Consider the following 23,972-nt stretch of genomic DNA (forward strand, 5'->3'; position numbering starts at 1 on the left):
ACATGGCTTCCACCTTCCTGGGTCTGAGCTCAGAGCTTTCAGCATCCTCTGCCCCTCCATGTGCTTCCCACAGCGAGCCCACCCAGGCGGGGTCCTGGGGAAGCCAGAGGGTCCTGCCCACCAACTCCGCAGTCAGACATGACTCTCAGCCAGCCAGTAACAGAAGGTTTATTAGATGACAGGAACATGGTCTAAAACAGAGCTTGTAGGTACAGAGAACAGGACCCATGAGCCGGGTTCATTTTGGGGGGCAGTGAGCTAGACAACCCCGTTTGCACTCACTCCTCATCCCCGGCCAGCCCCAAACTGAAACTCTCTCCTGCCCCTCCTCCTCTGGGCTTTGTCCCTTTCCAGGCCAGGAGGTTACCTGATTCCTTTATCTTCAACCCTTTAGCTCTCACCTTGCAGGGGGGAAGAGCCAGGCCATCAATTGCCAGGAAACAGGGTGTTGGCCATTCTCTGTGTCCAGACCCCTGCACACACCTGCCCTCTAGGGCTCTGCAACAATTATACACCCTTACCCCACCACCTAGATACTTAAGAACTGCATAGGGGAAACTGAGGCACCCCCACACTATTCAGAGGAAACATTAAGAACAGTCCCACTTTGTCACAGTGTTCAATAAATATTTCTGTATTTGGAAGAAAAACCAGCTGATGTAGTAATATCCTGTGATAACACACTTTCCATTCCACTAGCATTTCAGGAGGATGTTAAACAGCAGCTACCAGACTTTTTAAAACCAGCAGGTCCAGGTGACTTCCATTCATGAGTTTTAAAAGAGCTGGCTGAGGAGTTCTCTGGACCGTTAATAGTGATTTTCAGTCAGTCTTGGTACACTGGGGACGTTCCAGAAGACTGAAAGAAAGCTAATGTTGTGCCAATATTTTAAAAGTGTGACCAGGATGACCCAGGTAATTATAGGCCTGTCAGTCTGACATCGATCCTGGGCAAGATAATGGAGCAGCTGATATGGGACTCAGTAAAGAATTAGAGAAGAAGTAATCTAATTAATGCAAATCCACATGGGTATATGTCAAATGGGTCTGCCACGGAGTGTGGGGTAGTCTGGGCCCTGCACCCCTCTTCCTGGGAATCACTGTGACTCTCAGCCAGCCAGTAAAATGGAAGGTTTATTGGACAATAGGAACACAGTCTAAAACAGAGCTTGTGGGTACAACCAGGACCCCTCAGTCGAGTCCTTTTGGGGGGCAGGGAGCTTAGACCCCAGCCCTGGGATTCCCTGTGTTCCACCACCCAGCCCAAAACTGAAACCAAACCCCCCCACAGCAGGCTCCCTCCTGCAGCCTTTGTCCAGTTTCCCGGGCAGAGGTGTTACCTCCCTCCCTCCCCCCCCCCCAGCTCAGGGTACAGGCTCTCAGGTCTCCCATCCCCAATGAAACTCCCCTGCCACATCCCTAGGTCAACCCTCCCCCACCCCCCCTACTGTGTCACAGGGTCCTGTCAAACTAACTTGCTATCCTTTTGTTTTTTTATGCGATTACAAGTTTGGTTGATAAAGGTAAGAGTGTTGTGATAGACTTCTGGAAGGTGTTTGACTTGGTATCACAGGACATTTTGATTTAAAAAACTGGAATGATATAAAATTACCATGGCACATGTTAAATGGATTTAAAACTGGCAAACTGCTAGGTCTCAAAAAGAACAGGAGGACTTGTGGCACCTTAGAGACTAACAAATTTATTTGAGCATAAGCTTTTGTGAGTTATGGCTTATGCTCAAATAAATTGGTTAGTCTCTAAAGTGCCATAAGTCCTCCTGTTCTTTTGCGAATACAGACTAACACGGCTGCTACTCTGGTACTAGGTCTCAAAATGTAATTGTGAATAAGCAATCATTGTCCATCAGGTGTGAGGTCCCATGGGAATTGGTTCTTGGCCCTGTGCTGTTTGACACTTTTATTAATGACCTGGAAGAAAACATAAAATAATCACTGATAAGTTTAGCAGATGGCCCAAAAATTGGAGACGCGGGTGACTGATTCAGAGTGATCTGGATCACTTGGTAAAGTGGATGCAAACAAACAATGTGCATTTTAATATGGCTAAATGGAAATGTGTACATCTAGGAACAACGAGTGTCAGCCATACCTACAGGACAGGAGCCTCTATCCTGGGAAGCAGTGAGCGGGGTGACAGATTTGGGGGCTGTTGTAGAAAGACCTCTGACTATGAGCTCCCCATGTGACACTTTGGCCTGAAGGGTTAATGCGACCCTGGGAGGCACAAACAGACTCTCGAGTAGGAGCAGAGAGTCTGTACTTGGCACTGCTGTGACTGCTGCTGGAATCCTGAGTCCAGTTCCGGTGCCCACAGTTCACAACGGATGCTGGTACATTGGAGAGGCTCAGAGAAGAGCCACGAGAAGGATTAAAGGGTTAGAAAACCTGCCTTAGAGTGATGGACTCAGAGAGCTCAAGCTACTTAGCTTAACAGAGAGAAGGTTATGGGGCAACTGGATCCGAATCTATCAGTCTCACCCAGGGAATGACTGTTTAGTGCTGGGCTCTCCACACTAGCGGAGCCAGGCCTAACACGAACCACTGGCTGCAAGTGGAAGCGAGAGCAGTTCAGTGTGGAAATAAGGGGTGAATTGTTACCAGTGCAGTAATTAAGCACCGGAACAATGTACCGCGCCAGACAGCGGATACTCACTCCAGCACTGACAGTCACGCTGGGCTGTTTCTCCCAGACCTGCCCTAGGAATCGCTGGGGGCCCGTCTCTGGCCTGGGAATCTGAACCTGCATCAGGAACCCAGGGCACCCTGCAGAGGTGGAGGCCCAGGGGACCCGCAAGCTGGCAGAGAACCACTGTGGCCAGCAGGTGTCACCAGTGCCCTGCACTGCCTGCACCCAGGGGCTCAGTCGGGCACTAGGGTGTGGGTGTGATTCCCAGTCTGGCTGAGTCGAAGCTGGCGTGGGGGGAGGTTAAACTCCACCCCATACCCAGGAGAGGGCTCCCCCTGCTGCTGCTCCCTCAGGCTGGGGGGGTTAAGCCAGCAGACCCCCCCCCCATGGCCCTTTCCTGCTCCCTGGGGCCCGCTCTCCAGCTCCAAAGGCAGCACTGAGTATACCCCCACCCCGAGAGCTCCACGTGGGGCCGTGTGTCGCTTTCCCCAGCACCTGCTGCTCAGGGAGAGCAATGCCACGCCCGGGGCAAGCAGCTCTGCTGCCAGGCTGGAAAACACTGCTTGCCCCCTCCCCAGCATGCCCTCCCTGCGTATGGCTGAGCCCTGGCTGCCAGGCCAGCTGTGCCCCCTTCTCCTGAAATGCCCTCACTGCCCCTTGGTTTGATCTGGGGCCATGTGCGTCGGCCCAGGAGTGAGAACAGGCTCTGGTGAGAGCCACCCCCGCTTTCCCCGCCCCCATCTCTGCCCCACTCCCCTCCATGGGCTAACCCATGCACCCTAGATCCAGTCGCTGGGCCCTGCTGGTGCGGGCTGACAGCCTGCGATCAATCCACGGAGCCTTGTCTGCATTCATTGGAAATGCAATTTATTCTGAGAGGGCTTTTTAATTAGTCGAAGTGATGGGAGAATCTCAAAGAAAGATAATTAATTATCAGCTGTCCAGACCAATCAGCTGGCATCAATTCGCCTGCAGAGAAGCTGCATCAAGTGCATCTGAGCAGCTGCTTCTCCCCTGCAAGCCAGTGAGCCCCCCTCTCGTGGGGCTGGAAGCAGGCCAGCTCCAGCACCGCATCGGCCCATGGAGCCAAAGGTGCTGCTCTGAGCTGCATGGCTGAGCTTTGCTGGGGCACGTCCCCTGCTGCCCCCAGAGACCGCGCAGCCAGGCCACGGGGGGACCCCCGGTGAGCACCTGCCCAGCGCTGGGTCTGTCTTGCACCCGCTCGTGTGCAAAGGGCCAGTTGCCTGCCAGGGCCAGTGCTGTTGTGGCACCATGGAGAGCTCCCAGCTGCCAATGCCCTGCCCACGGGCATGAGACTGGTGGCACTAGCCTGAGGCCACTGGGCTCCCTGGCAGCAGTAGCAGCCTGCCCTTGAAGCCAAGGTCTTGTGGCTGAGACCCTCCTCCCGGGCCCAAGGGGACACCCCATCGCAGCTCGCCCCTGTGCTGGGGCACGTCAGAGGTGGGGACCCGGGGGGAGAACATTTCCAGAACTGAATCCCAGCCAGGCTCCTGCTGCTGCTGCTGCTGCCCCCCGGCGTGTGCCGTGCTGTGGAGGATCCTCAGACAAGAGCCAGGCTGTGGTCGCCCTGCCGGGGAAGGGGTTAGGGACAGGAAGACACAGTCTCTGCTTCCCAGCTCCAGCAGGCTGGGCTCAGGCTACGTGCGACGTTCCTCCCGCAGGCTCTCCCCAGTCTGCCGCTCCAGCCCTGCCCCCTGCAGCGAAGCCCCAGGCTGAATGTTGTCGACCCCCACCCCCCCCGGCCCTGTCTGTCTGTAGGGCTGGACTGCACAGACCCATCTCAGTTCAGTCTAGGCCTGGCCTGTCCCCAGCACGCAGCTCTCCGGGTCTGGGCAGCTGGCCAAGCAAGCCCCCTGGGTGGGCCCGTTAGCCCTGGGCAGGAAGGCTGGGGGGTGGCACACCGCACTTCTTAGCTGTCTGGGGGGGCCTGGATTTCACTCCTGCGCTTGCCCCCTTTCCTTCCAGGGCTCGTGGGGTGTCAGCTGTGGGGTGGGTTGGCGGGGGGCGGGGGAAGAGCCTCTTGGGCTGTCCCAGGGCTCCGGAGTTTCTCGTCCCGCACCCGAAGCGGTGACATGCAGAATGCTGCTGGCTGTGGGTGTCACTTGTGCTCGTCTGACTCCAGCAAAGTGGCTGTCATGGGGGGGGCATTATCCTGCCCCGCTGAGGTGTGTGTTTGCGGCTCTTCTTTGGGCTGAGCTGCTCCATGCTGGAACGCAGGAATAACCCTCAGCCTGGGGCTCTGGCCAGGCAAAGGGGCCCTAGTGCAAAGAGGAGCCGGGAGCCCTTTCCGGAGTTATTCCAGGGAGCGGTGGGCCTGGAGGGAGGGGCTTGCTGGGTTGCCTGGAATCCACCCGCTCCAGGGCATTGCAGGGGTGGGGGAGGGGAAGCACAGAAGTACAAAGGGGGGGCCACGCAGGGAACTCCCCAGGCCCCCAGCACCGCAGTCCAGCTTTGGGTGCCCCCAGCAGGCTGCACAGCCCGTAGTGTCGGTCACTCCAGTCCTTGGAGAGACCAGCCAGAGCCGGGGTGAATTCCCCAAGCTTGGCAGCCAGCTGAGGGACGGAGGGGGCCTCAGGCAGGGGCAGGGACTGCGCTGAGTTGCCCTGGGGCTCTGGCAAAGGCGATGCTGGGTTATTCCTTATATTGCTCCTCTGTGCAGGTGCTGCAGCCTGGGCTTCAGGCCTGTGGCTGTCTGGCTCCGAGCCCGCTGTCAGCAGGGTGCTGGGGCCTCATTGTCAAGAGTGACCAAGTCTGGGTGCCCAGCATGGCCCTTGAGGGGCTCCTCAGCACTTGCTGAAAATCCAGCCCCTTCGAAGTCCTGTGCAGGGCTTGGGGCAAGCATGGGAATCCAGCCCAGCAGCGGGTTGGGGAATCCAGCCTGGAAGCCGAGGTGCCTTGTGCCATCGGGGCTTGGTCCTGAGGCCGGGGCGCAGCCCAGGAGCTCCCGTCACTCCCTGCAAAGCTGATGAGTCTCATTCTCCCCACAGCAATCCAGAGACTGCCCGGACCTCGGCAACTGCAGCACAGCGCCCCATGTGAATGCCATCAAGCGGCGTTTCTCGGGGACCCCACTGCTGCCACCGCTGGCTTGTCGCCATGTGGTGCTCAGCGAGGCCAGCAGGCCCCCAGAGCCAGAGGGCCCCAGGGTCGTGTTCACCATTGAGGAGAGCAGGCCGAGCAGCGGCCAGGAGCCTGGCTTCCTACGGTAAGGCGAGCGGTTGGTGGGCCCCGTGCTCCCCGAGGTCTCCCGGCCGGGCTGAGGAGAGCCTGGCCTCCCCTCCTGATGGGAGGAGCTGGGGAGCTCTCTGCACTGACTGGGGAGGCTCCCATGCTGCCGGCCCTACCTGCTGAAAGGCCCAGAGAGGTGGAGAGAGGCCCATCAGGGCTCCAGCTCCCCCATTGCCATCTGCTTCATGGGGGGCTTGGGGAGCCTTATGCGGGGGCCATAGAGCCAGCAGGATTTAGGCCTGGACCCCCCAGTTCCCAGCACGGTTAGTGACGCTGCTTCAGGGAACAGGTGAATGTACCTGGAGCTCTGCAGACCTGCGAGATGGAACGTGCCGGGAGGAGTGGTGGTGGAGCAGGGGGGGTGTCAGCTTATGGGGAGGCCGGGGGTGTGCAGTGCGGGGCGGGTGTGTGTGCGGCAGGGACCATTATTAATGGGTTTCTGTCAGAGAGAGGCACAGGGAGGGGAAATGGCTGCAAAGCGGAGGGACCTCGATGCCTCCTGCAGTTTGTGTGGGCATCTCCGGTGGGCTGGGCTGGTTCCCATGGCTCGCGTTCAGTCCCATTGCTCAGGAAACAGCGTTCTGGTGGCCCAGCAGCTTCACTCTGTCTCGGGAACGCAGAGCTCCTGACAGCACCTGAAGTGAACCCAGAGCCGCTGTGTGGATTTTACAGCACGTTAAACCAGAAATCTTGGTCTTGCGGCAAAACTTCCCCAAGGAGCCCCTGCAGGACGCTAGGAACTCACCCGCTGGACGCACTCTGCAAACTGCCAGGCCACAGCTGCCACTCCCAGAGCAGCTCAGGGTGATGCTTGCAGCCTGCCCCCTGGCCGCCCACTTACGGTGACACCACCAAGCCTGGGGGCCCTTTTGCTTCAACAGAGGCCTGCTCCTTCCCTCGGGCCAGCGGCACCTCCATCTTCTGCTGCTCATTAGCAGCCTGGCACCCATCCCAGGCACTGCTCCCGGCTCCAGTGACTGGCTAACCTACTTGATATTCATTCCCCACAGATGTGTTCCCGAACATCTATTGCCTTGCTTTGAGTCCGCTCTCGCAGAGAGCCCGGCAGATATTTCATGCTCAGTTTTCAAACTTGGCCGGGAGAGGGAGCAGATGCCCCGGAGGGGGGGCGGGGAAGGGGTACTGCTTTTGGAGCACTCTTCCCCTCCTGCCTGTGGTCCCACTGGCCCAGCCCCACGCCGCCTTCCCCCAGCTCCACATTCTTAACTTCCTCGCCGGCAACATTGATGGTGACGGTTCCGTCGTAGCAGATTGTCTCTGGCTGCTTCTCTGTGCTGGAGCCCGGCACCTCCCTGCCTCACGCACGTTTCGGGGGGGGGGGGGGTTAATTTCTTCTTGTGGCAAGAAAAACAAGCGGCAGCAGCCCTGCATCGCCTCCCTGCCCCGCAGCGCGGCCTTGATGCCGAGATTGGATCCGTGCTGCTTTTCACTGGGCTGATGGGGAATGACCAGCCCCCCAGGGATGCTTTTCACAGAGCCAAGCTGGGGGTACATTATGCTACTGGTGACCTGCTCTCCCCAGACGGGGACCCGGCTAGAAAAAAGGGTGTTTGGGGTGGTTCTGCCCTCTCGGTCAAGGCTGCTTTGTTTGTGGTTTTTGGCTTCACTTCCCCATTTTGCACCAAGGTGTGATGGCACCATCCCCTGCCCCTCCACTGGCAAGCCGCAAGTCCCACTTGGCAGGGCCAGAGAGACCAGTGTGGGGTGAAATCCTGGCTCCACTGAAGTTGGTGACAAACCCCCCATCAACTTGAGGGAGGCCGGGCTCCCACCCCGGCAGTGGGAGTGAGGTTTCAGTTCCCACCCTCGCTGCATAAAGCAAATGCTCTCAATGCCCATGCGGCCGCTGCCGGAGGACCAGGCGTCTGCTTTGTTTCAGACAGAGCAGGTGCCTGTCCTGGCCCCGTAGGCCTTCCCCACGCGTGATCTAGTCCCTCTTGGCAGGGGGCTTCACCTCCTGGTCCAGACAGCAGTTGCTGTCATATGAAAGTCCAATGTGAGGGGAGGTGGATTCTTGGCAGTGCGCGTTCCTCCCTCTGTTCTCTGCATGGCCCCGCTGTGCTATGCCCCTCTGCCAGGCCTGCTCGGGGGCATAGGACAGACAATGAGCTATAACCACAGCCTCTGCACATTTGTCTCGGAGAGCCTGGTGCTGACTGTAGGACCAGACGCCTCTGCCTTTGCTGGCTGGCAGTGAACTGGGTCTGGCCATGTTGCTTGTGTTTTAATCAGAGCCCAGAGCTCTAGGCTGTGTCCAGCGTCTCTGCGTTTGGCCTTGCAGCAGCCCATGCATGGCTCCCAACAGGGCCAGTGGCAAGCTGCTTTGGGGGAACATGCAAGAATCTGGTGCTGGTCCGTCAGGGGCATGTGGCTCTTCAGGTGCAGAGTGGGAATTCCTGTAGGGCCCAGTCCCAAAGTCTGCCCATTGGCCACACTGGGCTTTGGCTCGGGGTCCTGCCCTTGTTCCACACACTCCTCCGGTAGAGAGGAGCAGAGAAATCCTGGAGCCCAGCATGGGCCCAGCCTGCTTCTCGGGGCAGCACAGCACCGCACCTTGGTCGGGGCGGAACAATGCTCAAGACACAGTGTGACGAAGCGGGACTGTTCTTAATGTTTCCTCTGAATAGTGTGGAGGTGCCTCAGTTTCCCCTATGCAGTTCTTAAGTATCTAGGTGGTGGGGTAAGGGTGTATGATCATTGCAGAGCCTTAGAGGGCAGGTGTGTGCAGGGGTCTGGACACAGAGAATGGCCGACACCCTGTTTCCTGGCCACTGATGGCCTGGGCCCTTCTCCCACAAGGTGCGAGCTAAAGGGTTGGAGAACAAAGGAATCAGGTGGCCTCCTGGCCTAGGAAAGGGACAAAGAAAGCCCAGAGGAGGAGGGGCTGGAGGGAGTTTCAGTTTGGGGCTGGCTGGGACATGGAGTGAAGGGCAGATGTGGTTGTCTGGCTCACTGCCCCACAACATGGACCCGGCTGAGGGGTCCTGTTCTCTGCACCTACAAGCTCTGTGTTAGACCATGTTGCTGTCGTCTAATAAACCTTCTGTTTTCCTGGCTGGCTGAGAGTCACGTCTGACTGCGGAGTTGCGGGGCAGGACCCTCTGGCTTCCCCAGGAGCCCTGCCTGGGCGGACAGGCTGTGGGAAGCGCACGGAGGGGCAGAGGATGCTGAATGCTCCGAGGTCAGACCCAGGAAGGTGGAAGCCGGGTGAGCTGTGTGTCCTGCAGACAGGCTGCTCCCAGAGAGGAGACTTCCCCAGAGTCCTGCCTGGCTTCGCAGGGAGCAGTTCCAGAGCATTGCCTGGGGATGCTGTGACATGGGCCCCGATGGGGAAAGGTTTGCACCTGCTCGTCTTCAGACCCAGACTTCACAGAAGTTTCACATTACCGGACCTGGCATCTGCCAGTCTGCGGGACACTTGCAGGGTTGGTGGGTGTTGTGGAGGCCGGGGCGGCAGGGCCCGGGCGCTGGCCGAGGGACAGCTAAGGGCTGGCGTTGCCTGAGCCTCGCTCTCCAGGGCATGTCCCAACCTTTCGCAGGGGCCGAGGGTCTCCTGAATTGAGGCCAGGCCCAGCATGGCTGATGGAGCAGGAGCAGGGCAGCCTGGCCCTGCCCAGGGGGCCCAACGGGGCAGGGGGTACAGCAGCATGATCTACTCCCGAGGCCCCTCTGCCCTGCCCTGACCTCTCGCCATGGAAGTTACAGACCCCAGTGCACTCTGACCCGCCAGCCCCCCAATGCAGTGGGTGTGAGAGCAACTGGGCTGCTGCCCGGATCCCAGCCCTCTGGGCCCTGCATCTCCCCTCCCCCATACCAGCCAGAGGGCCCCACATCTCTCCTTCCCCCCATCCCTGCTGGCCCCGCATCTCCCCCATCCCTGCTAGAGCACCGACCAGCAGTGTCTGTCCAGCTCCTGGCAGTGCCCCGGCTACCAGGCCCGGTGCGGGGGTCTCTGGCAGAGGGGTCCTGGTTGGGGGGGGAGGGGGTTTGGCCCACTGAAAAGTGTCACTGTCCCTTGATGGCGGGCGGTGCCTGGCAGCGATGGTGGGGGCCCAGCCTGACCCGGGAGCAGCCCCCGCCCCTTCCCCACAGGCCCCTCCAGGGTGGCCAGAGGGCCCCCCGGGCCATGGCCCATGGGAAAGCAGCAGCCCGTGACCCGGCGGCCCGGCGCTGGTGGGTGGAGGCAGGACCAGCGGCTCCTGCCCCACGGAGCTTCCAGTCCGGCCCGCCAAGGCGCTGCCGGCCCGAGGCCCCGGGGATGGCCGCGCCCGGCTGTGGACGGGGCGGGGTTAGCGCTTCCCCCCAGCGCACCTGCGCCGAGCTCCGCTATATAACCGGCCTCTCGGAGCGCGCTGCAGCCGCTGCGGAGCCCGGCGGCGGGGAGCCAGGCGAAGGGGCCGGGGCCGGGGCGGCCGGCGGGGCGCAGCCGGGAAAGTTTCCGGCCGGGGCCGCGCGTCCTCCCGCAGCCGCCAGGAACTTGCCGGTTCCGTGGGCGGCTCCCGGCGCGCTCGGAGCCGCTTCAGCACCCGAGGGGCGAACAGCGCCCCGGGCCCGCAGCCATGGAGCTGAGCCGGGAGGGGGCCGGCACCGCCAAGCCCCCCAAGCACCTTTGGCGCCAGCCCCGCACCCACATCCGCGTCCAGCGGCGCTTCCACTCCGACACCGAGCGGTACCTGCAGCGCCGCGCCCCGGACGGCGCGCCCCGGCCCGGCCTCCGGCAGCCCAGGATGTCCTGGCCCTGCTCCCTGCAGCGCCGGTAAGAGCCGCGCCCCGGGCTGGGGGGTCAGGAGCCCCGGTTACCGAGGGGTTAAGCGTCTCTGTGTCCCGGAGTCCGCCTCGCCGGGTTCGGCCGCCTTCCCTCTCCCTTCCCAGCGCTGGTACCGAGCCCAAGGGCTGAGGGGCAGGGCGCAGCCGGCCCGGTCTGAGGCGCGCGTAATGCCCGAGCCGGGCTGGGGTCTCGGCTCTCGCTGGCTGCTGGGCGTTACGGGGCAGCTGGGGGTGAGCCAAGCCCCATCTAGCCCGCGCGAGGGGCTCTGAGCGGGGCTACACCCGGACAAAGATCTGAATAAGTGGGGGTGGAAGGAATGGTACCCGGGGCCTGGGAGGGCCAGCCCCGGAGAGCCCCTGCCCAGATCAGAGACCCAAAGCCCTGGGAGGAAATCAAGCCCCAAGAAAAACCAGAGCCAGCCGCTCTTTTCTTTCCCCCGCTGCGGGCGGCCCCGGGACAATGTGTCACCCCGCAGCCGGGAACTGCCCGTGAAAGTCCAGAGCCAGCTGCGAGGTCCGGGTCTGCGGCTGGTCATTAGGAATTGTCTCCCCGTTCCCACTGGGGTGAGTAAGGACGGAGCGAGCTCGGAGGGAACCTGTGTCAGACTGAACAAACGAGGGCCCCTGTAGAAATTAATTCCTCGGCGGCCGCGTTAGAATATTTCGTTTGTTTCTGCTGCGTGAGGAAGATTGATGGTGGCTCAGCTGGGCTGGAATCAAACCCTTCAACTCTGGGGCTGCAAGGCTGGTAAAATCCAAATTGCCCCCAAGTTCCTGCTTGGAAAGCTGGCGCTGGAGCCGGCCCTGTAAACAGCAGCCGCTGGTTTGGGTTTGTTTGTTCTGTTTTACAATCTGTGTATCCAGCAACACAAACACGGAGTCTTGTGGTAAATCAGCTAATCAGGCTGATCAGTCTCCTAGGAAGGAGCAAAGGGTGTCATTATTTTTGTCTGTTAGCAACCTTCCCCCCCCACGCCCTCCATCTGCACATTGCACGGGCATCTGCCAGGAAATCCTCTTCCAGAGAGGCTGGTTTCAGGCTGCTGGAGGCTTGGCTAAAGTTGTCTCTTCCTTAGCTGCCATGCTGGTCCTGGGCCGAGTCTGTGTCTGTTCGGCAGGTCGGTGGGCTGCGTGGGTGAGGTCCTGGCCACACTGCGGTCAATGAGAGTTTTGCTGTGTTGGCCGCGAAGCCAGGCATCACCCAGCATGCATACGCTTGGCATTGCTAGCTAGGCACTTGCCGTATTTATACCCTCTTTTCTGAGAAGCAGCTTCAGGGGGCTGGATTTCACCCACACATCGCTCCAGAAAAGTGGCAGGGCTTCAGCGTGGGGATTAAATTGGCCGCAGACATGCAGACTGGAAGCTGGGGCATTTCCTGGTCTGAGAGCTGAGCCTGACACCTCGGTGCACAGGAACCTTTCTCCCTCAGGCCAGGGGTGTGATGGCCTTGCCCCTGCTCTGCAGGGGGGCTCCGTGTTTACAAAGGAGCGACAGTCCTAGAGGAAGCAGCCCAGGGTGAGCAGAGGTCCTTGTCCTGTGCTCCACTGGGTGCCGAGCCCAGCAGATGGCTGGAGAAGCACAGCCCTGCTCGGCAGAGCTGGAAGGACAAGCAGCGCCAGGATAGAGCTGACTGAGCAGGGCTTTTTCTGGAACAGCCACAGTCCTGCCGTCTGACCCAGCCATCCTGGGCAATCCCTGCTTGGTTCTGGCCAGCGCAGAGGGGGGTGGTTCTCCACGGACGGTGGGGGGGAGGGGGGCGGAAAGCAGTGGCCACGGTGAAGCATGAGCTGGGATTTAGCACAGGCCTGGCCTGGTGCTGGGAGTTTTGTTTTCCAACTGCACTCGAACCAGAGGTTGGCTTCCATTTCCTGGGAATGATTGGCCAGTCTTGGGATAGACAGGCCAAGGAACATTGGCCCAGGGGATTGTGAGATAGTGTTGGTGGACTCAGGGCACGAGTCTGGGGACCTGGCCTGAGCTGCATCCACCCTGCAAAATGATGAAGTTTGGACCCAAGTCCCCATGGGACTCTGGCTTGGACCCACCCCCTCTGCCAGGTCCTGAGGGCTTCCTAGCCCACATCAGACAGCCTGGTGTGTGGATGGAAGAGAGGCTGGGGCTCAAGCCGGAGTCTGAGCATGGGCTCACATTGCAGTGTAGATGCACAGGCCGTGAGGTGAAATGGGGTGGAAGTGACTAGCCCGAAAGGGCTCCAGGCTGTGGGATGGTTTCCAAAGCCAGGGCAGCTCTGTCACTTGGGACTTTACAATGTAACTGGATCAAGCAGGATCTAGCCTGAGCTGGCTGTGTGTTGGCAGGGTGGGAGTGAGGCGCATGATCCTCTCACTTTCCTTTCTGGGCCAGGGGTTTCTGGTTTTATTGATCTCTGCAAGCCCAGCTGATCTTTCCTGGCCTGCTGGCAACCTCTGCGCACTATCTGCCACCAACGTTCCTTTGCCTTTTGACAGGGATTCACTTGGCCTGCACTTCTGGCCAGTCGCACGCACATGGGAGTGGAGCAGGTGTCATGGCAGGAATGGTGACTCTAAAGTGGCCACTGAAAAATAAGTGGGATTTGTGTTTGCCCTCTTGACAGTTGCCCTGGAGGTTAGATTCTCCAAGTGCTGCTTGGACAGTCAGGAAGGAGCGGGATGAAGACACTGCGGGTCCAATCGCACCTGGTCCCAGCTCAGACCCCAGACACACAGTAACTGCACCCAGCTGCTCAGATTGTTCTCCGCTGAATTTCAAATAACAAGTCTGTGAAAAATGTCACCTGTCAGCCTTTGATCGTTCGCTGCGGCTGCTCAGCATGTGCTGCCTTGAGATCACAGCGGGTTCCCTATTCTGACGAACGGCCTTGGTTCCCAGAGGCCTGCTGGTGCTCTGGGGGTTCATGTTCAAACTTGGATTCAGCCTCAATTTTTTTAAACTGAAATGTCATTTCCCATGTGGGGTGATGGCGACCAGTGCTCCTCTGTCTCCCTGGGCTCTGCTAGTGGCATGGGGAGGCCACGCTGGGTCAGAGCAAAGGTCGATTTAGCCCAGTGTCCTGTCTGCCGACAGTGGCCTGTGCCAGGTGCCCCTGAGGGAATGAACAGAACAGGGAATCATCCAGTGATCCATCCCCAGCTTCTGTCAAACAGAGGCTAGGGACACCATCCCTGCACATCCTGGCTAATAGCCATTGACGGACCTAGCCTCCATGAACTTATCTAGTTCTTTTTTGAACCCTGGTATAGTCTTGGCCTTCACACCGTCCTCTGGCAAAGAGTTCCACAGGGTGACTGCACGTTGTGTGAAGACATACTTCCCTGTGTTTGTTTTAAACCTGCTGCCTAGTCATTTCATTGGGTGACCCCTGGTTCTTGTGCTACGAGGAGTAAATAGCTCTTCCTTACATAGGCACCGAGTTTCTAATCTGCCAGGGGTGCTCCCCCCTGCTCCGCCCAGGCCCCACCCCCACTCCACCTCTTCCCCCAAGGCCCCACTCCTGCCCTGCTGCTTCCTGCCCTGCCTTTTCCCCCCCAGATCCGCCCCTCCCCCAAGCAGGGTGAGCCCTCGCTCCTTCCCCACCCAGCACCTCCTGACGATGGGAAACAGCTGATTGGTGGGGGCAGTAGGCGCTGGGAGGGGGGAGGGAGGAGGGAGGCGATGATCTGTGGGGTCCCGTGGCAGGCAGGAGGCACTGGGGGGAGGTTCTGCCAGGGGGCTGCTGGTGGATGCTGAGCAGCCACCATTTTTCCCCCATGGGTGCTCCAGCCCCGTAGCACCCATGGAGTTGGTGCCTATGCATCCTTATTTACTTCCTCCTCACCAGTCATCATTTTATAGACCCTTAGCACATCCCCCATTTGTCGCCTCTTCCAAGCTGAAGAGTTCTTCTCTTATTAATCTCTCCTTCTATGGAACCTGATCCATCCCCTCGTCATTTTTGTTGTCCTTTTCTGGACCTTTTCCAATTCCAGTATAGATTTGCAACAGCTAAACTTCCTGTCTGGGGCTATTCCAGAGGGATTCTTCCTTCCAGAGCAAAACCTGCTAAATCGCCAGGGGCTGGTGACAGGGGGAGAGTCCTTTGGGGACCCTGTTTGAGAGCGTGGCATCTTTTTAGTCATTACAAGAATATGGGTTTTCCTCGGAGCTAATTTCCCATATTTGGCTGGCTATGACTCAGACACAGGTAACTCCTCTGACAGACACAGCTCAGTGACTCAGCTGCGAGGGGAAGAGGTTTGGCTCATGTAGAAACGGCCTTGAGTTAAAATTGCTCAGAAGTTAACGGGGCCGCGTTTCTTTTCCAGCTCCCTGACTCACTGGTGTGTAAACGCAAAGTTCGCTGTATTTAAATAGCTTCTGTGTGTTGCATGGAAAGGGGGAGGGGAGAGTTCTTCTTTCGTGTTCTCTTCTGTTCCATAAACAAGGGAAGTGAAGAGCCTTGAGGTGGTCTGGGCAGGTGCTCAGACTGCACCTGCAACCTTAGCTCTGCCCCATGTGTCTCCGCAGCATCCCCGCCCAGTCCAGCTCCATGTGCCCGGGAATATAGGGAGCCTACGGGGTAGCAGCAATCTCCCATGGCTTTGGGGGCTGAGTGGTGAGTGCCTGACAGAACCTAAGAAGGGGACCCTGGATCCCACAGCTCCGCTTTGCACTGACTGAGCCAGGGCTCCCACCCCCTCGCACCTTGTCCAAAGGGCAGGCTGGCGCCGCAGTAGGGCTCCCATACGGGTGGGCACAGTGCAGCCTCCTCCCCAAAGGTCCTGCACAGCCCCAGGCTCAGCTACGTGGGGAGGGACCTGCCCAGTCTCCCGGTGCAGCCCCGGTTAGCACTGGGGCTCTCAGTGAGGGCTGCCCTCCTGCTAATGTGCCCCCAGCCCAGGAGCTGCACTATCGGGGCACCCCCAGCAATGTATTATCATCTCCAGGGGTTCGCTGAAGGGCTGGATGGGGGCTTCTCCTCCCCCAGACGTGCAAAGCACAGTCCAAGGGCTTAGGGGTGCCATGTAGATGGCTGGGGGCTCTGGCATGCGCCAGTGTGGGGGTCTGCTGGCAGAGAGTCCCCTGCCCTGCATAGATATGGGTGGATGCAGGCCAGGGAGAGGGACTTCCAAACTGGGCCGTGAATCGGGGAGTTCCATTCCCCCAGCCCCTGGTGCACCAGGCAGTGTTTTGCAGCTGTTCATAGCCTGGGCATATTGGCGTGCGCAGATGGTGGGTGTGAATCACAGCCCGAGACCTGCCAGCGCGGGGGCAGACTGTAGAGTGGACAGGACCCAGTAGTCCGTGCACGAGCGATACCGACAGCCGGTGATTGCAGGCACTGAGTAGGACACTGGACCGGCTGCAGGGAGGTGGTTTGCTATAAATATGACTGTGATCCCCCACCACACACACACACACACAGACTGTGACCCCCTCCCTCCCCTTCCCCCCAGCCTCCACTTCCCTCAGCGGGGGGGAATGTGTTCCAGTATCCCAGGATGACGAACCTTCCTTCCCATGGGATGCCCCCCAAGGGCAATTTCCCTTCCACACCAGGTTACTGGATACAGGTTTCCTTTCCATGCTGCTCAATGAGCAACAAGCCAGAGTCTCTGGTGCAGAGAGCAGGTGCGAGCGCCTCTTTCCTGGACACGGCAGCAAGACCAAAGCCTGTGGCTCTGTGCCAGGTGGAGCTTCCAAGTTCCTGCCGTGGTGGGCGGTTAATGCAGTGCCGCTGGCTCAAACAGCTCCCCTCCCACTGGCCGAGGCCTCCGCTGGCCGGCCGTGAAATCATGGACACTAGAGGCGGGCAAAGCCGCTTAGACCACTCCGTCTGTTTCCTGGCGGTGCCAACCACCCACCGCGTGTGTGTTCGCGGGAGCGCTCAGCGTCCCAAGCCCCGGGGCTCCCACCCCTTCCTGGGGCGAGGGATCATTCCCAGCGCCCTGCGTCTCTTGGGAGGCTTTCCTCATGTTCTGCTTGATTCTTCCCTTCTCAATCTGATCCCGTTACCCAACTGCCCCCTCAGTCCTTCCTGGCAGTTCAGGCCCTTCCCCTATTTCTAAACTGTCCGGGTCGCCCTTCCTTCGCCTTGGCGTAGCCCCTTCTAACTATCCCTGTCTGCCCCAGCCCTGAGAGCCCTCGGTCAGGCTGGTCGCTCTTCTTGTATCAGCCTCCAATTCCTCCGCTGTGGCACTGAGGTGCTGGGGGGGGGGGCGTACTGGGGGGCTGGCCGCTCCCTGCGCCGTGGCCTGGTGCCGTGCGTGCTGCTCCTGCAGGGGCATTGCAGAAGCTAAAGGGAGCGTCCCTGCCCCAGAGAACTACCCGGGATGGGGTGTCTCTTCCCGAAAGCCGCACGCTTGCTTAGACAGAAGTTCGGGCTGGCGACAGATCGTTGGGGGATTCTCTGGCCTGTGTGGTAGAGGGGTGCAGCCTGGAGGCCCATTCTGTGGAGCCATTATTCTAACTGAGGAGTGGGGTGGGGGAGCCGGGGTGTGGACAGGCATCCCATGGGAGGGAGTGAGCACACCAGTGGTTCCAAGGCTCTCACTTGTTTAATGCCATTGGTTTATTTACTCATTAAGTTGATTAAAACAAGGGCAGGCACTGATTTCACAGCTCCCAGGAGCTATTCCGACACTCTCTTCTGCGCGCTGTTTAATCAGCATCCCATTTCCTTGTGAAAACGCACAGACCCAAACCGAGGGGAACCTGCACGAGCAGCGTCTGTTCCCAGGCCTTCGCCCTCAGCCAGCCAGGCTCTGCGGCGCCAGCCAGGCTCTGCGGCACCAGCCCCTGCTTTCCTGTCTCTGCCGTAGAGAAGGCGGACAGAAGTCCAGGGCGTGCGTGCGTGCGTGCGTGTGTGCAGGGCAGGGAGCTCTGTGCAATGGATGTGGCTCCGGTAGATCCGTTTAGATGGGTGAAGTTTGCACTAATCCCCTGCTCCATGATGGGTAATCAAAGACTTTATAGAAACGCCCACGGAATCCCCTGCTGGAGTGGGACGCTGCCTGGCTTCACAGTCTCTCAACCGGTCTCTGCACCATCTGATGCAAATGCCGCCGGTGCTCGGCATTGTCAGCACGTTCCAGTTGAAAGCCGGGAATCTGGGCTCAGCCGTGGCCCAGGGCAGGTACAATCTAGCACCCATCCATGCGGCGGCCAGGGAGCGATGCGCTCTGGGCATCCTAGGAAGCACTGGGGTGAACGTCCCTGAGCCAGTCGCTGGGACAGCCAAGTTGTTTATCAACAGAAAATGAATTTTGTGCAGTAAGAGTTTCTCTGCCTGAGTCTGGAAGAAAATGATCCTTAAGCACCTGTCTTAGGAGGGGATAAATTATGGTGAAATTAGAGACACTTCCTGGGAAGGGCTGTTGTTCAATAGCAGGGGACGCAGAGAACCTAGGAAGGCTGTCATCCCCCCACCCCCCCATGTTTTGTTTAAATCAAGGGAGTGTCTGGTGCAGATGCAGCTGCATGGAAATTGCTCCTTAAATGAAAAGACACAATCCCAGCCCCTTTCCCCTGCCAAGTCCTCTTAATTCCCACTTGTGAGGCTCTGACGTGGGCTCGCTGGGCGTTGGTGATTACAGCCCCATGAGGAGGATGCAGAACGAGACCTTTGCCCCCAGCTCTGCGTAGGAGCCACTTGTGGAAAAAGCCATAATGGTGCCTCCCGCAGGGCCCTGGGGAAATGGCCGGCAGGGCACCGTGCTGAGTGCTGGCTCCCGGATGGTCTGCCAAGAATGATCTATGCTGCCCCCCCAGCACAACAGAGCTGACGCCTGGAAGGGATCTTGTGTCACCTGTGGGTTAGAAAATAAAAGGGTTGCTAACTGCAGCTCCTGGTGCAGGCCCGGAGAGCCACGGGGGAATGGGTCTTGAGCCTGATCTCTGCAAGGCGTCTGCTCCCATTCCCAGCACTGCCAGCCGCACCCTTGGTACCAGCCGGCTTTCAAGCACTGCAGCAGCGGTTTTGTCTGTCTGCAGGAGGGGCAAAGCTCTGCCTTGGGATTCAGGGGCTGACCAGCAGCCTCCTGCCGGTGCCTGAGCAGGGGGACAGACGGCCGAGCCTGGCTTCCAAGGGGGGCCTCGGGGGAGCCCAAGTCTTCAGCTGCCCCTGCTTCCACAGCTGTCCCCAGCCCTGCAGCAGTGACCCAGCCAGGAGGTAACCGCGGTTGCCCTTTGGACTGTGACGGCTCTGGCCTGAATCCTCTCCCAGCACTGTTCCTCTAGGGATCGTGGAGGGCCCGCAGCCCTCCCGTCGGCAGGATTAACCCCACAAAAGGACATGGGTGGCTGAGCAGTGATAGAACCCAGGAGTCCTGAACTGCAGCCCCTCCCCCAACTGCTGGGTGAGACCATTGCCCTGCGAGTTGGAGGCCTGAAAGAAGACTAACCCAGAGCGACTCCATGTTCCGGCTGGGGCACCGAGAGCACAGGGGCCTCTGTGGAATGGGAACCAGCCTCTGGCCCACAAGGCGATGGACCCCTCTCCCTCCCAGGGCCGGGGGAGGGCTTCTCGGGGCCCTGCAGCCAGTGCAGCTCCTCAGACCTCAGCCCGCCAGAGCATCCCTACCCCATGGCTGGGGAGCTGTAGTCTGAGGCCTGGCTGCGCCCCACCACTCTGCTCTCGCCAGCAGAGCCCGTGTGTCACGGAGTCCCTGGGCGATGCTCTGGAACTGCTCCCCATGAAGCCAGTCAGGACTCTGGGGTAGTCGCCTTTCTGTGAGCAGCCTGTCTTCAGGACACACAGCTCACACAGCTTCCACCTTCCTGGGTCTGACCTCGGAGCATTCAGCATCCTCTGCCCCTCCGTGCGCTTCCCCCCAGCGAGTCCACTCAGGTGGGGCTCCTGGGGAAGCCAGAGGGTCCTGCACCCCAACTCCGCAGTCAGACGTGACTCTCAGCCAGCCAGTAAAACAGAAGGTTTATTAGACGACAGGAACATGGTCTAAAACAGAGCTTGCAGGTGCAGAGAACGGGACCCCTCAGCTGGGTCCATTTTGGGGGGCAGTGAGCCAGACAACCACGTCTGCACTTCACTCCATGTCCCAGCCAGCCCCAAACTGAAACTCCCTCCAGCCCCTCCTCCTCTGGGCTTTGTTCCTTTCCCGGGCCAGGTGGTCACCTGATTCCTTTGTTCTCTAACCCTTTAGCTCTCACCTCCCAGGGGGGAAGGGCCCAGGCCACCAGTTGCCAGGAAACAGGGTGTCGGCCATTCTCTGTGTCCAGACTCCTGCACACACATGCCCTCTAGGGCTCTGCAATGATCATACACCCTTACCCCACCACCTAGATACTTAAGAACTGCCTAGGGGAAACTGAGGCACCCCCATACTATTCAGAGGAAACATTAAGAAGAGTCCCACTTCGTCACACCGTGCCCTGTGTAACTGAATGATTGATGGGGGCTGGTCCCACGCCATGCTGGAGGGGCACAGAAGGAGACGCTGCCCTGGCCCAGGAGCCTCTGCGTGTCGGGCAGGGTGAGCAGCATGAGAAGCCCAGGGATGGACGAGCCATTTCCTGGTGAAATGGACACAGAGGGGTCGGTCTGGTCCACAGTCCAGTGCCTTGGCTTTGGTGTCCATCTCTGGGGCTGCAGGGCGCCCTGAAAAGGCTTCTCGCCAGGAGGTCTGCGTGGAGCAGGCTGGCTTGCCCTGCTCCCAGCCGTCACAGATACTCACGGGCCACACGCAGAGCTGCTGCTTCCGTTCGGTTCCCCACAATCCAGTGGGCGAGGGAGACACCCCAGTGTGACTGCAGGCCACCTGATGCCGGTCGGAACCTGCCTGGCCAGAGGGTGCTCTGGGGGGGAAGAGCTGTCAGGCTTGGGGAAGCCCCCGGGGCTGGTGTGTTCAGTAATTAGGAGGAAGCAGGACATGGGTGGGAGCCTTGACAGGGTGTTAATGCTGGGGGCCGAGCTGGCCGGAGGGGGGCGCGGAGCCAGGCCACAGAGCTGTAGCCATTTTTTAAAAAAGGTTGGAAAACGAAATGTGGCCCAAACCGCAGAGAGGCCTGGAAGGTGACCTGGAGCTCTCGCACGAAGACCCTGCTCCATCTGGGCAACCAGACTTGCTGGACCTCCTCCACCCCGCTCTGCTGGGGCCCCCAGGCTGTGGAGAAAGGGGGAAGAGGCCAGGAGGCCTCTGTGTCAAAGGGGACTCACCCCCATGCTGCCCAGCCCCACTCTGTAAGTGCATGCTGCTGCCGGGGGGAAGGGAGGGGGCACGTGTCTGGCCGTGGCTCCATGGCTGGGGTTCAGCGGTTTGGGATCTGACCCAGGGTCTCCGAGGCTCCTATCCTAAGGGAGGGAAATGATAGGGGACGACACAGCAGATAAACAGTTTCTGCCTCTGTGTCCTGGCATCCCTGCGCCATGTTCTGGAGCTGCTCCCTACAAAGCCAGGCAGGACTCTGGGGAAGTCTCCTCTCTGGGAGCAGCCTGTCTGCAGGACACACAGCTCACCTGGCTCCACCTTCCTGGGTCTGACCTCGGAGCATTCAGCATCCTCTGCCCCTCCGTGCGCTTCCCCCCAGCGAGTCCGCTCAGGCGGGGTCCTGGGGAAGCCAGAGGGTCCTGCCCCCCAACTTCGCAGTCAGACGTGACTCTCAGCCAGCCAGTAAAACAGAAGGTTTATTAGACGACAGGAACATGGTCTAAAACAGAGCTTGCAGGTGCAGAGAACGGGACCCCTCAGCTGGGTCCATTTTGGGGGGCAGTGAGCCAGACAACCACGTCTGCACTTCACTCCATGTCCCAGCCAGCCCCAAACTGAAAACCCCCTCCTCCTCTGGGCTTTGTTCCTTTCCCGGGCCAGGTGGTCACCTGATTCCTTTGTTCTCCAACCCTTCAGCTCTCACCTTGCAGGGGAGAAGGGCCCAGGCCATCAGTTGCCAGGAAACAGGGTGTCAGCCATTCTCTGTGTCCAGACTCCTGCACACACATGCCCGCTAGGGCTCTGCAATGATCATACACCCTTACTCCACCCCCTAGATACTTAAGAACTGCCTAGGGGAAACTGAGGCACCCCCACACTATTCAGAGGAAACATTAAGAACAGTCCCACTTCGTCACATCTCTCCCCCCTTTGAGATCGAACTGAGCGGGGTCACTTTAGCCGGTGACCTGGGGAAGTTCGAAGCCACCAACGTTCCCATGGATGCCCCAGCCTCTCTCCCATTCCTTGGTAGGAGTTACACCAGGCCCTTCCAGTTTCACGCCCTCCCTTAGGTCAGGGGTGGTTGATAGCACTCACAGGCCGCATGTGGGAAGGTTTATGCAGCCCATGCCCTTTGGCCACCCCAAGAATGTCTCCCCATTGACCATCACCTTCTGCTCCCACTGGAGGTCTGAGGGGCCTGGCCCCAGGAAACTCCACACAGACATATAGGTTGGGGTCAGGAGTGGGAGCCTGTCCACATTCCCAACCATCTGGCTGATGGAGTCTACGGCCTTGGGACCCAGCAAGGGAGCTAGACACCCTTTTCCGCAGGGTCCCCTTGGTTCAAATCGCCAGCCTGCTCAAAGGCAGTGAGGTGGCATCCACACACCCCCCCTCCTTAACCAGGGGCAGCAATTTAGTCTCGAGGTTCCCTGCGGAACTGGCCCCCCAGGGTCTATCCCCACTCACCCCGGGGAGGTCCCCTAGGCCTCTCCGCTCCCCCACCGCCAGTTCATGCTGCTGCTGCTTCTGCAGCTCTTTCTCGGGCTCTCGCTGTCTCCCACGGTCCTCTTGCTCTCTCAGACTCAGCTCCAATCCCGTCCGTCTCCGATCCCCCGATGGGGAACCCGATCGTGAAGACCCCCGTCTGGTCGGGGACAGGAGTCTTGGTGATGCCTGGCTCCCGCTCCAGCTGCTCCCAGATCCTGCTATAGCCCCATTTGGGGTCAGGAATCTGTTCCTTAGAGCGGTCATCCTCCTCCAGCTGCACGATTAACTCTGCTTTGGTGAACTTTCCAACGCTCAACCCTCTCTGTTTGCACAGGGTTACAATGTCCTTCTTAAGGAGATGGTGACAGGCCATCTCCTTAAGAAGTTGTTGTGGACGCACAGGCCCGTGTGTTCTCAGCTCCCCACGGTTTCCAGGGAGAACCCCTAGTGTGCCAGCCCTTCTCGAGGTCACCACCTCTTTGCCAGGGTTGAGCTGCAGACTCCTCCGCCCCTGAGACTGCTCACTGCAGTCCCCAGGGGGACCCCATTACTGCACAGTCCTTCTCGCTGGTCACACACTCCCAGGGGTTAACCGCCCCCCGAAACCGCTCCTCTCTGAGCCTTCAGCAGGCCTGGTCCTCGACAATCCCCCTTCGTGTTACTGCTCCCCAGTCACTTACTGTAGGAAGCGCCATCCATGGGGTGCAGTACATCCCACCGCTGCCACCAGTTGTCTCGGAGTCCCTGGGTGATGCTCTGGAACTGCTCCCCATGAAGCCTGTCAGGACTCTGGGGCAGTCGCCTTTCTGTGAGCAGCCTGTCTTCAGGACACACAGCTCACACAGCTTCCACCTTCCTGGGTCTGACCTCGGAGCATTCAGCATCCTCTGCCCCTCCGTGCACTTCCCCCAGCGAGTCCGCTCAGGCGGGGCTCCTGGGGAAGCCAGAGGGTCCTGCACCCCAACTTCGCAGTCAGACGTGACTCTCAGCCAGCCAGTAAAACAGAAGGTTTATTAGACGACAGGAACATGGTCTAAAACAGAGCTTGCAGGTGCAGAGAACGGGACCCCTCAGCTGGGTCCATTTTGGGGGGCAGTGAGCCAGACAACCACGTCTGCCCTTCACTCCATGTCCCAGCCAGCCCCAAACTGAAAACCCCCTCCAGCCCCTCCTCCTCTGGGCTTTGTTCCTTTCCCAGGCCAGGTGGTCACCTGATTCCTTTGTTCTCCAACCCTTCAGCTCTCACCTTGCAGGGGGGAAGGGCCCAGGCCATCAGTTGCCAGGAAACAGGGTGTCGGCCATTGTCTGTGTCCAGACCCCTGCACACACCTGCCCTCTAGGGCTCTGCAGTGATCATACACCCTTACCCCACCACCTAGATACTTAAGAACTGCCTAGGGGAAACTGAGGCACCCCCACACTATTCAGAGAAAACGTTAAGAACAGTCCCGCTTGGTCACACTCCAGTCACTGGAGGAAGCTAGGCCTTTCTCAGAATGGCCAGCAGCCAAAGAAGGGCCCCACAAAGCAGCCAGCAATCGTCTCCATTAGCCTGGTGGGTGCTCACGAGCGGCACTAGAAGAGCTGGCAGCTAACTGCTGCACCTGGCATAGTGACTTGGCTCTGCTCTGCCAGTCCTGGCCC

The 23,972-nt window shown here is 59.4% G+C and overlaps 1 protein-coding gene across 4 annotated transcripts in view; it reads left to right on the top strand.

The window, feature by feature from the left end:
* PDE4C (phosphodiesterase 4C) overlaps window positions 1-23,972 on the top strand; it is a 113,502-nt gene that overhangs the window by 22,233 nt on the left and 67,297 nt on the right. For 2 of the 4 annotated variants that reach the window (XM_073323652.2, XM_073323654.2), the window contains one exon: window positions 5,658-5,875. In XM_073323652.2, the coding sequence (XP_073179753.1) occupies window positions 5,658-5,875 (218 nt within the window). Of the gene's footprint in view, window positions 1-5,657; window positions 5,876-10,299; window positions 10,676-17,711; window positions 17,804-23,972 lie in introns of those variants that run through there. The other 2 variants (XM_073323655.2, XM_073323659.2) reach the window with 2 other exon arrangements.

Source organism: Lepidochelys kempii, chromosome 25, assembly GCF_965140285.1.
Source record: "Lepidochelys kempii isolate rLepKem1 chromosome 25, rLepKem1.hap1, whole genome shotgun sequence".
Classification (NCBI taxonomy): domain Eukaryota; kingdom Metazoa; phylum Chordata; order Testudines; family Cheloniidae; genus Lepidochelys; species Lepidochelys kempii.